This window comes from Elephas maximus, chromosome 15 (assembly GCF_024166365.1).
Source record: "Elephas maximus indicus isolate mEleMax1 chromosome 15, mEleMax1 primary haplotype, whole genome shotgun sequence".
NCBI lineage: Eukaryota > Metazoa > Chordata > Mammalia > Proboscidea > Elephantidae > Elephas > Elephas maximus.
The window spans coordinates 4688162-4703109 of NC_064833.1; the positions used below are offsets into that span (position 1 = coordinate 4688162).

The 14948-nt window shown below is 48.8% G+C and overlaps 1 protein-coding gene across 4 annotated transcripts in view; it reads left to right on the plus strand.

Annotated features, from left to right (window-relative positions):
• TRAPPC9 (trafficking protein particle complex subunit 9) overlaps positions 1–14948 on the plus strand; it is a 652210-nt gene that overhangs the window by 499245 nt on the left and 138017 nt on the right. For all 4 annotated transcript variants that reach the window (XM_049853997.1, XM_049853999.1, XM_049853998.1 and 1 more), the window contains one exon: positions 12838–12990. In XM_049853997.1, coding sequence (XP_049709954.1) covers positions 12838–12990 — 153 coding nt within the window. The remainder of the gene's footprint in view (positions 1–12837; positions 12991–14948) is intronic.

Genomic DNA, 14948 nt, shown 5'->3' on the forward strand with positions numbered 1-14948 from the left:
TGGCTCCCCCTGGTTTGTGGTCAGTGCAGCAGGGTCCTGGCTCCCCCTGGTTTGTGGCCAGTGCAGCAGGGTCCTGGCTCCCCCTGGTTTGTGGTCAGTGCAGCAGGGTCCTGGCTCCCCCTGGTTTGTGGCCAGTGCAGCAGGGTCCTGGCTCCCCCTGGTTTGTGGTCAGTACAGCAGGGTCCTGGCTCCCCCTGGTATGTGGTCAGTGCAGCAGGGTCCTGGCTCCCCCTGGTTTGTGGCCAGTGCAGCAGGGTCCTGGCTCCCCCTGGTTTGTGGCCAGTGCAGCAGGGTCCTGGCTCCCCCTGGTTTGTGGTCAGTGCAGCAGGGTCCTGGCTCCCCCTGGTTTGTGGCCAGTGCAGCAGGGTCCTGGCTCCCCCTGGTTTGTGGTCAGTGCAGCAGGGTCCTGGCTCCCCCTGGTTTGTGGCCAGTGCAGCAGGGTCCTGGCTCCCCCTGGTTTGTGGTCAGTACAGTAGGGTCCTGGCTCCCCCTGGTATGTGGTCAGTGCAGCAGGGTCCTGGCTCCCCCTGGTTTGTGGCCAGTGCAGCAGGGTCCTGGCTCCTCCTGGTTTGTGGCCATTACAGTAGGGTCCTGGCTCCCCCTGGTTTGTGGCCAGTGCAGCAGGGTCCTGGCTCCTCCTGGTTTGTGGCCAGTACAGTAGGGTCCTGGCTCCCCCTGGTTTGTGGTCAGTACAGTAGGGTCCTGGTTCCTCCTGGTTTGTGGCCAGTGCAGCGGGGCCCTGGCTCCCCCTGGTTTGTGGCCAGTGCAGCGGGGCCCTGGCTCCCCCTGGTTTGTCTGGATTCGGGGCCATGTGGCTGCAGCAGGCCAGCTGGCCCTGTTCTGATGGAAAAGCTGTTCCCCCAGGAGGCCTGTGTGGAGGGAATTCAATAGAAAATGAACTGGGGAAGCGGGCACTCCGTCCTGCACTGCCTTCTGCAGTTTACAGAAGGAGGGCAGTTGGCAGCCAAATGACATTAAGAGAAATCTGATTTTACTAAGCACTGCTTTCTGTGCTGGGGAAAGTACTTAAAGGTCCTAAAATAAATGTTCCTCTAGAGAAATGCAAGGTAAGGGTTTGTGCTTCCCACAGAAGTGGGGTGGAGGGAGATGCTCTGACACTGGAGAGCTCGCTCCTCTGGGACAGTGCCAAAGTCTCTGGTCATGAGGAGCATCGCTTAATTTTTTCATTTTTTCTGTAACAGAATAAATATGTGTAAATTTTATATAAGAGGTATCAGCTTCCAAAGGCGCTGTGGTGGCCCAGTGATTAAACACTTGGCTACTAACTGAAAGGTCGACAGTTCAAACCCACCAGCCACTCCTCGGGAAAAAGATGTGGAAGACTGCATCCATAAAGATTACAGCCCTGGAAACCCTATGGAGCAGTTCTGCTCTGTCGCACAGGGTCACTGAGTTGGAATCGACTCAACAGCAGTGGGGTTTGGGTTATCAGCTTCCAAGGGACTATTTCAGAGGCTCCATGTGGGAACATCATTCATTCAACACATCCTGGGACCAGTTGTGGAACAAGCACACAAACATGACTGTGGCCAGTCCCTGTCCTTGAGGACCCCACTGCCCAGGGAGGAGATGGGCACTGCTCACCAAGGACACTAGGGGTGGTCTGATGGGAGCCTGGGCACCTCAGCAGGCTTGGAGAGCAGGGTGCACAGGCAGGGAAAGCTGCTCGGGGAAGGAGGGTGAGTAGAGCTTAGCTCCACGGGGAGAGCGGTGAGAAGGAGCAAGGGCAGCATTCTTAGCTGCACTGGGTGGAGAAATGTCACTGTACTGGGTGAAGAGCAGTGTTATTAGTTGCTATCAAGTTTGCTTCAATTCATGGTGACCTTGTGTGTAACAGAACGAACGCGCCTGGTCCTGCGCCACCTTCATGATTGTTGGCGTGTTTGAGCCCATTGTTGTGGCTGTCGTGCCAGTCCATCTCACTGAGGGCTTCCTTCATTGCCCTTGGCCGTTTACTTTATCCAGTGATTGGTCTTTTCTGATGACAGAAAAGTGAGTGAGCCAAAGTCTTTTCATCTTCTCTTCTAAGGAGCATCCTGGTTGTATTTCTTCTAAGATGGATTTGTTTGTTCTTTCTATTTCCAACATTCTTTGCCAACACCACAGTTCTAACACATCAGTTCTTCTGCATTCCTTTTTCATTGTTCAACTTTCACATTCATATGCGGTGACTGGAAAGACCATGGCTTGGGTCAGGTGCACCTTAGTCATCAGTGTGACGTCTTTGCTTTTTAAAACTTTAAGCTTTCGCAGCAGATTTGCCGAATGAATAACATCATTTGATTTCTTGACTCCTGTTTCCATGGACATAGACCCTCCCAAATTTCACGTCTGCCTGGAACCTGTGAGTGTGACCTTAGTGGGAAATGGGGCCTTTGCAGAAGTAATCCAGTTAAGATGAGATCACAGCGGAGCAGGGTACTGGATTAGGGCAAGCCCTAGTTCAATAACTAGCATCCTTGTAACTGGAGGGAGAGTAGGACACAGGGACACACGGCAAGAAGGCCCTCTGAAGATGGAGACAGAGATGGGAGTGATGCATCTACAAGCCAAGGTATGCCAAGGGTTGTTGGCAGCCACCGGAAACTAGGAGGGAAGCAAGAAAGGATTCCTCCTCAGAGCCTCCAGAAGGAGCCAACCCTGCGGACACCTTGATTCAGACTTGTGGCCTCCAGAACTGTGAGAACACGCTTCTGTTGTCTAAGCCTCCAGTGTGGTACGTTGTCATGGCAGCCACAGAGAAGGAATAGCCCAGGGACCATGGGCACAGGCACCTTGAGCGGTTGAGGGGCTGCCATCCTGACTGTTTTGCTAACACCCCGGTGACTACAGAGGATTATTTTCAGTTTCATGAGCCAGCTCAGCCCTCTGTAAGTTGGGGTAGTAATATAGGATCTCCACAGGTGTAAACCAAGATAAGGAGTACACAGTAGGGGAGGTCTCTGCTCTAGTCTCCCTTTCCGCTGGTACGAGCTGGGACTTAGATTTAGGAGCCAGTGTGTTCAACCCCAAAGTTACTCCTTGGAAGAGCTGCCTGGGCAGCAAAAGGCTTAAGCCCCCTGATGGCCACCGTAATCCCAACCAACCCTCTCCGCCTTGAAGTCACAGAATCCAAACTCAGGAGTTAGGTATGCCCCAAATAATCATTTCTCTTTCCCCATTACTCCAACTTACAGTTGAGGACATTGAGATTCAGAAAAAGTCAATGACTTAGAATCCTGGACTTTTAAGATTGGAAGAGAGCCTTGTCTGTGTGATACTCCCATTTCCTCCCTGCCCACCTGTGAGGGGTTGCCAGCCTGTGCGTGGAGCACATACAGGAGGAGGAAGTGGTGCAAATGGTTACACACTCAATTTCTAGGTGACAAGTTGGCGGTTTGATCCCACCCAGAGGCACCTTGAAAGACAGGTCTGGTGATATGCTTCAGAAAGGTCAGAGCCTTGAAAACTTACGGGGCAGCTCTACTCTGCACACCTGGGCCAATTGTCAGGGACAGATTACTCAATAAGCATCAAAGATGTGGTGAAACCCGTGTGAAACTGGGCACTACAGATTAGTAAGTAAACACAAGTCAGCCCCGCGTACCTTGCTTACTCTAAGACCATGCATACCTTGCTTACTGGGTATCTGCCCCTGGTCGCTGTGACTCGGAATTGACTTGACGGCAACTAACAACAACAGCAGTGCTGTTGCGAGAGAGATGAAGTCTGTGAGGCATGTTGCTGAGCACTCGGGCAGCCCAGAGAGGATGCAGGGTGCGGTGGGTGCCGTAGCCACACCTGGTGCTGTGCCTGGCAGTTGGTGCCATCTCTGACAACGCTTTGGTTGGATTTCACAGGGCTTTGATTTTTAGAGCACAAGCTTATTTTTCCTCTTCAATTGAAAGTTTTTTTTTTTTTTTCTTTTACTACTATCGATCTATGGGGCTTACAGAGAAGTTATCTTCTCTTTGGGTGTGATATGATGTCAATGTTAATGCCATTTTCTTGTCTGCCTAAAGTCCCTTCCCCTTCCTTCCAGATGGATGACGCTGGAAGGCTGGCTGCTTCACTTTTGCTTGGCTTTGTGCTTCATTATAAAACAGGGAATAGGCTGGTATTCTGCAGAACCAAATAGATTCCCATATGATGCACCCCATAAATTGAGAATACCAGTCTTGTAACTATCAATTATCTCCCGATGAAAGTTCAATTTAATTATATGTGGATAGTCCTTTTAAATCCAACCCCTTGATTTGTATTTAAATGCCATCATTATGACTTCCCTGGTGAGGTTATCAGCTGTTCAAAGACTGAATCATATGATACAGTATTTAAAAACCTCCACTTTTTTATAGCGCCTTCGAAAATCACAGCACCTTTTTTTAGTGCCAACTCTTGACTATTATTGTCACATTTGGCTATAAAATTAAACATGAAAATTGGCATTCAATAATAGTATTAATTTTATTTAACTCAGACTCATCAAAGATGAACAGACTCAAACAGTGTTAGAGACAGCCAGGTGGGGAGGAGGACAGAGTCACACAAAGAACCATGGATTTAGAAGCAGGACCGAATGTGAATCTCAGCTCTTTCCTGGGCCTGTTGTTGTTTTTTAAACTTGGGTTATTCCCTTCGCTTCTCAGCCCCTCAGTGTCCTCACCTGTGGCATGGGTTCACTAACCATCTCCAGGGCCTATCTGTGTGCCAGGCACTGCAGGAGGGTTTTGCACCCACCATCTTATTTAATTTGCACCAAATCTTTCAAAATGGGGCTTGTTGTCCCCAGTTTTTTATGAAGAAACTGAACTACAGTGTTTTTCAAATTGTGAGTGTGGGAACAAAGTTCGAGGTTGCAAACAACACACGAGTCACACACAGGCATTGGATGGAACAACACTTTACTTGCATAGAGAAGAGGCAGAGCAAGGTCAGCTTCCATTGTGGGCAGTGCTCTCCCATGGCAGATGCTCTGCACACACCCTTCTTGTGCTGCAGGTGAGAGACCCCATTCACTCCCCACTGGAAACATACAGAAGTGGGGTTAGCCAGGTGCTGTGTGGGGCCTGGCCATGTACCCGAGACAGAGAAAGTTGCATTGTGCCCAGAACAGGGGACAGGCTTCTCTGATAAACAGAATGGACGGGGAGAGATTCCCAGCGTCCTTATCAGAGAATGTTCTGGGTGGCCCCGGATGGGAGGCATAGATGCAGACCATCCCCCCAACAGTGGGGGACTTTAAAATGGTGAGGGACTATTACTATTCCTGGAGGAAACGGCCTCCAGTTGAACACGTTTCTTGGAAATGCTGGAATTTGAGCCCTGTTTGATAAATCCGTGGCGGCCCTGAGTCTGGAAGACTGGGTGGGCCTATCTTCTGCTCTGCCTGCGATTCTAGTCTACTTCCTTCAGATGACATGAAGGGACCATCTCAAGTGCCAAGTGCATTCACACACATTGTCACACTTCATAGAATAGCTCATGACCTGGGTTGTTCCCCCATTTTACAGAAAAGGCAGTGGGTTAGAGAAGCTTGAGGTGTGTGGGAGATACCATGATGTCTGGGGAGCTTCTAGCCCAACCCTGGGGAGCCTCTGGGAAAGGGCTGTAACAAGAACCCCTTGCCCTCTGCCCTCAAGTTTCTGAGAGCCTACCAGATGGAGAATCCACAGACTGGTTCTCCCTTGTCCCAGGCAAGCCGCCAACAGGAGGTGATGCACCCGGATCCTTCCCTAATTCCCTCCCTTCATCCAAAATAAATAGAACAGATAACAAAGCCATCAAGCTTTAAAGACTGCTATTGTGAGGACGCAGCCTCCTGGGCAAAGGCACGGCTTTGCTCACTCCCTCCAAGTCCCCCTACAAGGCCACTGAAGACCCTTTTAGAGAGCAGGCATGTCAGCAGCTGGTCGTGCTCTCTCTCTCTTGCTTCCTTACGTCATTCCCAAAGATAATGTTTTCCAAGCTTGCTCTGATTTACCAGAAGCGTCAGCCGTGTTTTTTAATTACTTCATAGACACTTTGTAACGGGACTGTATAATATTCTCTGACATATGTCTCACCCCTGATAAAAGGTCTCACACCTTAAGTACAAATTTAAGCCCTGAGTGAGGAGGGCGTGTCCATGGGGCTAGGGAAAGCGCTACCTGGCAGGGGCTTCTCCAAGCCGAGGCTGGTGGAGGTGGGTCGGGCTGGTAGCGGATATTGTGGCTTCAGTTCAGTGTGAAGGTTTGGCTTCCTTCTAGTTGTCGTGGAAAATAGCTGCCAATTGAGGAAATAGGTGTAAACGCCTCCAAAGCACTAAGCGATTATTAATGTGCACTGACTAGACTGTCCTCGTTTTTAGTTGCCTTCCAGTCAGTTCTGACCCACAGGGGCCCCACGTGTGCAGAGTAGAGCTGCTCCACAGGGTTTTCAAGGTGACTTTTTGGAAGCAGATCGCCAGGACTATCTTCAGAGGGACTTCTAGGTGGATTTGAACCACCAACCTTTCAGCTAGTGCTCAAGCACTTAACTCAGGGACTCCACGTAGACTGTCTTGTTGTTGTTGTTAGGTACGGTTCTGACTCCTAGCGACTCTATGCACAACAGAACAAAACACTGCCTGGTCCTGCGCCATCTTCACTGTCGTTGCTATGTTTGAGCCCTTTGTTGCAGCCGCTGTGTCAATCCATCTCATTGAGAGTCTTCTTCTTTTTCTCTGATCCTCTACTTTACCAAGCATGATGTCCTTCTCTAAGGACTGGTGCCTCCTGGTAACATGTCCAAAGCAAGTGAAATGAAGTCTCACTATCCTCACTTCTAAGAAGCATCCTGGCTGTACTTCTTCCGAGACAGATTTGTTTGTTCTTTTGGCAGTCTATGGTATATTCAATATTTTTTGCCAACACCGGAATTGAAATGCATCAATTCTTCTTTGTTGTTGTTGTTGTTAGGTGCCATCGAGTTGGTCCTAACTCACAGCGACCCTCTGTACAACAGAGTGGAACACTGCCCGGTCCTGCAGCATCCTCACAATCATTGCTACGTTTGAACCCTTCGTTTCAACTACTATGTCAGTTAATCTCACTGAGGGTCTTCCTCTTTTTGATGACTCCCCGCTTCACCGAGCATGATGTCCTTCTCCAGGGACTTGTCCTTCCTGATAACATGTCCAAAGTACCCGAGATAAAGTCTTGTTATCCTTGCTTCTAAGGAGCATTCTGGTTGTACTTCTTCCAAGACAGATTTGTTCGTTCTTTTGGCAGTCCATGGTGTATCCAATATTGTTCGCCAACACCATTAATCCAAACATGTCAATTCTTCGGTCTTCCTTATTCGTTGTCCAGCTTTCACATGCACCTCAGTCCTCAAAGTGACGTCTTTGCTTTTTAACCCTTTAAAGAGGTCTATTGCAGCAGACTTGCCAATGTAGTGCATTGTTTGATTTCTTACCTGCTGCTTCCACGGGTGTTAATTGTGGATCCAAGTAAAATGAAATCCTTGACAACTTTAGTGTTTTCTGTTTATCATGATGTTGCTTATTGGTCCAGTTGTGAGGATTTTTGTTTTCTTTATGTTGAGGTGTAATTCATACTGAAGGCTTGATTAAGGAGATAACATTGGAGTCGTTGTTCCCTGTCCTAAAATGTGACCCAGCTGGAGTTGAACTCACAAGGACACGTCAACTGGGCCCTGAGATACAAAAACAATAGCTAGGACAATCTTGGAAAACATCTTTTAGGGGAGCTTTCACATAAACAAATCATAAACAGAGCACAAAAGATTCATATACTTTCCACTCTTACCTTTTTCTGTTAGCATTTAGTGAATAGAAAGATTTGTTGGCCCTATGAAGACCCTTCTTACTGAAACCTGTACCAGTGATTTTTAAGAAAGACAACTCAAAATGTAGAATCACGGTGACTTAACAGTTTTTAGCCAATCTGAAAAGGTGAAGCTTTCAATGGTTTTGCCCATCTGTAATGTTAATATATACTGATGAGTCTGTAACGTTCCCCGGACTTGGGCAGACGTGGGTCTGGCAGCGTGCTTGTCCATTTTCCCATTCTTGCTAATTCTGTAATACTTCCTTGGACTCAGACAGACTTGGGTCTGGCAGCATGCTTGTCTGTTTCCTACTTTTGCCTCCTTGATCATATGTCTAATAAAACCTTTTTGTTTTACTAAACTTTGTGATGTTTTTACCCTAGAACAGGGTCTTTGATCTTCATCAGTAAGTGCTTCAAGTCCTCTTTGCTTTCAGCAAGCCAGGTTGTGTCATCTGCATAACGCAGGTTGTTAATGAGCCTTCCTCCAATCCTGATGCCCCATTCTTCTTCATATAGTCCAGCTTCTTGGATCATTTGCTCAGCATACAGGTTAAATAGGTACGGTGAAAGGAAGCAACCCTGATGCCCACCTTTCCTGACTTTAAGCCACGTAGTATCCCCTTGTTCCGTTTGAACAATTCCACATGTACAGGTTCTATATGAGCACAGTTGAGCGTTCTGGAATTCCCGTTCTTCACAACATTATCCGTAATTTGTTATGATCCAGACAGTCATATGCCTTTGCGTAGTCAATAAGACACAGGTAGATAGCTTTTTGGTATTCTCTGCCTGTTGTTCTTGTCAGTGTGTCATATTGTGGTGGCTTGTGTGTTGCTGTGATACTGGGAGTTATGCCACCAATATTTCAAACACCAGCAGGGTCACCCATAGTGGACAGCCTTCAGCGTAGCTTCCAGGCTAAGACAAACTAGGAAGAAGACCTGGCAATCTACTTCAAAAAAAAAAAAAAAAAATTGCCGGCGAAAACCTTATTCTCTGCCTAGACCAAAAAAAAAAAACGAAACCTGTTGCCATTGAGTCGATTCTGACTCATAGCGACCCTATAGGACCAAGTAGAACTGCCCCTTAGGGTTTTCAAGGAGCGGCTGGTGGATTCGAACTGCGGACCTTTTGGTTAGCAGCTGAGCTCTTAACCACTATGCCACCAGGGGTCATCTTCTCTGCCTAGCTGCCCTTTGTTGGGACTGGGATAGGAACGTTGTCCCCTTCTCAGCCGCCCCCCTAGGCGTAGATTCGTACCAGCTGCATTTCACAGAGATGTGGGGAGCACGAGGTTGTCACCTGAGTCACGCCGGCTGGGGTTGTCCGGGCTAAGGAGGCCCTGCCCAGCTGGTGTCAGTTCTCCCCGTCTTTGGGTGACTGGGGTGTCTCTCATGGCCCTCCCTCAGTGACTTTCTCTTGCCCATTTCAACACCTGGGTTTCCCCTCATGTGATACAGATGGACATGTGGGCCTCCTCCCCGGCACCTGAGGCTTGTTGTCATGTTAAATAAGATGAATATATACAAAATACCTAGGTTCCTGGGTGGCACAAATGGTTGGTTCTCAACTACTTACCTAAAGGTTGGCGGTTCCAACCCACCCAGTGGCGCTGTGGAAGAAAGGCCTGGTAATAGGCTTCCGTAAAGATTACAGCCCAGAAAACCCTATGGAGTCGTTCTGCTCTGTAACTTACAGGGTAGCCATGTGTCAGAATTGACTTGATGGCAAATAGGTTTTTTTTGTCTGTCTGTTTTGTTTTTGGTATACAAAATAAATACTTGTTACCTTCTATCTCTTTCCCTTTTCAGCCTTGTGAGCATGCCTGGGTACAGGTGTGTTAAGGGGTGGGCAGGGGAAGAACAATGTAGTATGATGCTTACCAAATTAGAAATTGCTGGGAAGCGACCCTCTCCCCCAGAATCACACAGACAACCCCGATGGCCCACTACCTGGTGTGTGTTTTTGCCAACGGCTGCCGGCTGGGGCTGATCGCCCGCCCTCTGGTCACCAGGAGGAGAGCCTGGTACACTGGAGTATCTGCAACCCCTATGAAAGGTGAAGGTTATTAGTTCCTCTTGGGTTATCAGGCAATGAATGGAAATTGGCCTTTTTAGTAAAACATAGAAAACGTTCTGCCCTTTTGTTTGGAGACTGCGCTAGTGTGCTTCCAACTGACTTTGGGGTGGAGGAATGAGAAGAGCTTTTGCCGGATGGAGTCTTAGAGGCACCCATGCTACATGCTGTAGGCAGCTCAGACGGGAAGATAGACAAATGGATAATAAAAAAGCAAAAAACCAAACTACTGCCGTCAAGTCAATTCCAACTCATAGCGACCCTATGGGACAGAGTGGAACTGCCCCATAGAGTTTCCAATGAGTGATTGGTGGATTTGAACTGCCAGCTTCTTGTTTAGCATTGACAAGCTCTTAACTACTGTGCCACCAGAGCTCAAAGTTCCCAAAAAAACACCCAAGCTCCAGGGTATTCAAAACTGCAAATTAAAATGCCAGCGAGACAGCATTTTGCCTGTGAGTAGCAAAGATTAAAAACTGATGATCGGCAGTGTTGGCAAGATGCAGAGAGAGGGCACCCCCTGCACTGATGGGGGAGCCTTTCCGAGAAGGCTGGTTTCACGCGTCAGAGCGCAGCACGTTTTCATACTCTGAAGTCAGTAATTCCGTTTCTAGAAACACATCCTGACCAACAGCCATAAACGCAGACGGAAATTTTAGCACAGAGACATTTGTCATGATCTTTTTACAATAATCATTTTTAAAACTGGAAAAGATCTGAGAGTCCAAAAAACAGGGGGGTTGTTAGGTGAATTATGATATGTGCATAAGATAGAATATTTTGGAGGCTAATTTTTAATCATGTGAAAATGTTCATACTATGTTAAGACAAAAGTAAGACTCATATTGTGTGTATGTATATATTTATGTCTGTGTGTATATATGTATATATATAATGATTTAAACTAGATTGAAATATACATACTTAGAAAAGAGACTATGGAATGAAAATATTAGCATTAGGGTATAAGATTCAGAGTGCTTTTTGTTTTCTTTTTTATGCTTCTCTCTGTTTTCCCACTTTTTACAATAAGCCTGTCTGCCTTTATAATCAGAAGAGAACAGTAAATACAATTTTCTAAGAGCACTTCTTGCTACAAAGGGCGCTGCCCTCTCTGCTTACACGGGAGTCTTCATCACTCTGGAGTAGCTTGACCCTGAGCCCACGCTACCAGCTGGTGGACCCTGCAGTAGCTCATGGCTACCTTGACCTCTTCTTTGGGTTTCATCTTCTATTTCTACACCGTGAACACCAATCCCTCTTATCTCCTGTTTGTCTAAGGGCATAGCCCCAAAGACCAACTAAAGCATGCTGGAAAATGTTGGCCTTAGCACAGTCTATGCCACGATCATACAGAAACTCTACTTTTACCCATTGACTGACTCTCAGCCATCTTTCAGTTGGAGGCTTATGTGGGTGCCAGAACTTAGGGGGCCTAACATGAGAAAAAAACAAAAACAAAAGCTTTCCTCCTCTCCCTTTTTTGGGTTTTTTTTTTTAACATGGCTTTATTCAGTACCTACTGTATGCCTGCCTTGGTGCTAAGAGGTGGAGTTCCGATGTAGTGAGACCCAGCCCTGCCTACAGGAGCTTCGTAGTGTAGGGTGGAGACAGGGCTGCAGACAGTGTACCCGAGCACACGGGTGAGCGCAGAGATGCATCCATGCACATGTGCTTTGTGCCTCCCACAGCCCAGGCGCCATGCTAGGAACAGGCTAGCGGATGTGGATATAGGTACAAGGGCTGGGGAGCAGTGAGGAGGAAGAGGTAAGCATTGCCTGGGGTATCAGGGCAGGCTCTTAATTCACCCATTCATTTATTCAACTAGTATTTCAGTGATGGACTGAAGCGTGCCAAGCATTATTCCAGGCCTGGGAAACAGTGGTAGAGAGACCCAGACACTCTCTGGCCTTGGAGAGCTGAATTCCAGCGGGGTTGGTAGGCGATTAACAAATCCAAAAATAAATAGAATACTTGCAATTTGTGATAAATGCCATGACAGAAATCAATGGAATGCTGCAGCAGGGAGGAAGGGCACGGAGGCGAGAGGGAGGGAGTGCTGCTGTGATGAGGTGGCCTGGAAGGACCTTGCTTAAGCTCAAGCCTAAAGAGTCGCAAGGAGCCAGCTGTGCCAGGAGTCTAAAGGAGCCCTGATGGCGCGGTGGTTAAAGTGATTGGCCAATAATCAAAAGGTTGGTGGTTCGAAACCACCAGTGGCTCTATGGGAGAAAGATGTGGCAGTCTGCTTCCTTAGAGATTTATAGCCTTGGAAACCCTATGGGGTCGTTATAAGTTGGAATCGACTCGATGGCAGTAGGTTTGGTTTGGTGCCAGGAGTCAGGAGAAGACAACTCCAGGCACAAGGAGCAGTGAGCACAAAGGCTGAGACAGGAGGAGCCTGGTGTGTTCTAGAAACACTGGAAAGGTCAAGAGGGCTGGCGATGAGGGGAGGCTATGGAGGACATGATGCTTGAGCAGAAATCGGAGGGACAGTGGGCAGGCAGGGTGCCCTCCACACAGGAGCTGGACGTGGGGAGACAGGGTGCAGTGGGGAAATGGCAGGAGGGCTTATATGACAACGGTGGAGCTTTGGTCCCTGTGTTAAATAGTCGCCTGCATTCTCTGGTTCTCCTTATCTGAAGCACACGGCACCCTGGACCCTACCCACCTTTCCCCACTGCAGAGTTGAAACTTCCTCCTGGGGAGACAGGGTCTTCTTGTAGGCTTGAGTCTCTGACCGTGTCTTCATTTCCAAACTGTGCGTTAAAGCAGCTCTGAGTCGGTGCCGCCCTCGAAGTCTGTTATTTCATTTCCTTGGGATGAATCTGTTGTGAATGAATAATGATAATGACTCATTACCTGTCTCAGGCGGCCACGCGCTGCTCGCCAACAGCCAGCAGAAGAAAACACCCCGTGATGAGTTCTCTGTTCTTTCCCCTTCTCTTAGCATGGCCATTCAAGTGGACAAGTTCAACTTCGAGAGTCTCCCAGAATCCCCCGGGGAGAAGGGGCAATTTGCAAACCCCCAACAGCTGGAGGAAGAGAGGCAGGAGGCCCGAGGCCTGGAGATCAACAGCAAGCTGGGCATCCGCTGGAAGATCATATCCTTGTGGTGGGCTCTGCCGGTGCCTGGGGAGGGCTTGGCTGTCGCATTTTAACCACAGAATGCTCAGAAGTGCGTGGCGGGAGGCATGGGCCGGGTGGGCGACTTTCTCTTACCTTGGTGATGCTCACAGGCCGCACTTAATTCAGAAGTACGGATTCATGGCAAGGAAGGGTCTCCTGGGGGCTGTGGTTGCTCTTGTCTTGGGAGCATATCCTTCTGGCCAGTGTTGATATTCGTATTAGTGACAGCTTCTAATGGCCACCTATCAATTTCGGGTTCGGGAGTCTCACATGCTGACAGCCGAGAACATGGATGCAATTGTCTGGGCATCTAAAATCCGAGTGTACAGCTTAGTGAGGCATGAAGACACCAACTGGAAGATGCTGGGAGAGTTTTCAGAGGGACGGTGCTGCAAGGAACATTTCCTAAATAACTGACCCTGCTCTCGACATCAGAACAGGCCTGGCTCGTAGTGGGCACCTGGCGAATGAATGAGTGTGTGAGTGAATGAGTGAGTGCCCTGGAGAGAACCCAGGGCCTTTCGATTTGTCGCTTGTTCAGCACTACTCACAGAGTGCCTCCTTTGGGCTGGGCACTTTGCCAGGCACTTAGGAGACTGAAAGAGAAAAGGCCAGGTGTCCCTGCAGGTTCGCAGGCTAGGGGGCCTGGGATTATCACCTGGGGGCTGGGTACACTGCAGTGGGCACATGACCAGGATTGTGCTGAGTGCTAGGAGTGCCCATAGGAAGATGCCATGTGTGTGGGGCAACCACAGGAGGCTTCACAGAGGGGGTGACATTTGAGCGGGCCTTTTAATGGTGAGTAGAAACTAGCTGAAAGGTTGGCAGTGTAGACCCACCCAGTGGCGCTTCGGGAAGGAGGCCTGGCAATCTGATTCCGAAACATCACAGCCTTGAAAACCCTACGGAGCAGTTCTACTCTGCACACATGTGTCACCACGAGAAGAAAGCAACTCCACGGCAACTAACAACCCCAGCAAAGCTATCGATGGGACAGGGGTGGGAAATGCCCCAGAGACAGCCAGGTGAGAGAGCCTGGCTTGCTCAGAGAAAGCGTGAACGTCCGCCAGCTGGCTTACTCCTGTGTCGTTCTGCGTCTCAGGACGTGACCAAAGCCACGGAACGATCTCAGGTCATTGCAGAGAGCTCCCCTGAACTCTGAGCAGATTTCGGACCTCAGGAAAGTTCCTTCTTTCAAGCTCAAGAGAATTTGGGCTTGGTAGACCCACCTTTCCAAGCTGAGTCTGATGAAGTAAGCACTTTACATGTAGATAGAAGTTTTTCTGAACCAAACACTGAAAATACAGTGCTTGGGGACTCTGGAGAGGGAACGGAAGCAGCTTGCCACTGTGGGGTTAAAGGTATTTGCCGTTTGTACATAAAGAAGTAAAAAATGGGTATACCAGTTGTCCTCCCTTGTATTCCACAGACCTCAGCACAAAGCCAGCACTGAGTGGATTCAGGCTGACTGAAGCAGCAGAATGAGGCAGCCAGGAGGAAGTCAGGATGAGCACTGCCTGCCGTACCTGCCTCCCCTCTCATTAAATTCTTCCACATCACCTTGATCGTACTGTTGGGCCTGTTGAGGGAACTGGATCTCCAGGAGAGTCTAGCCAGTGAGAAGGGGAGCCAGGGACCGAACCAGGTGTATCTGCCAACCAGGCACACCTCCAGCCCCTGCCCTCAAGGAGCGGCGGCCCTGTGTGGAGAGACTTAGGCAGACAGCTCCTGTGCTCTGTTGTTGGATGCCGCTGAGTAGAATTTCAACTCATAGCAGCCCGTGTGACTGAGTAGAACTTTCCCATAGGGTTTTCTAGGCTGTAATCTTTACAGCAAGGAGCCCTGGTGGTGCAGTGGTTAAGCATTCAGCTGCTAACTGAAAGGTTGGTGGTTCAACCCGCCAGCAGCCGTGCAGGAGGAAGATGTGGCAGT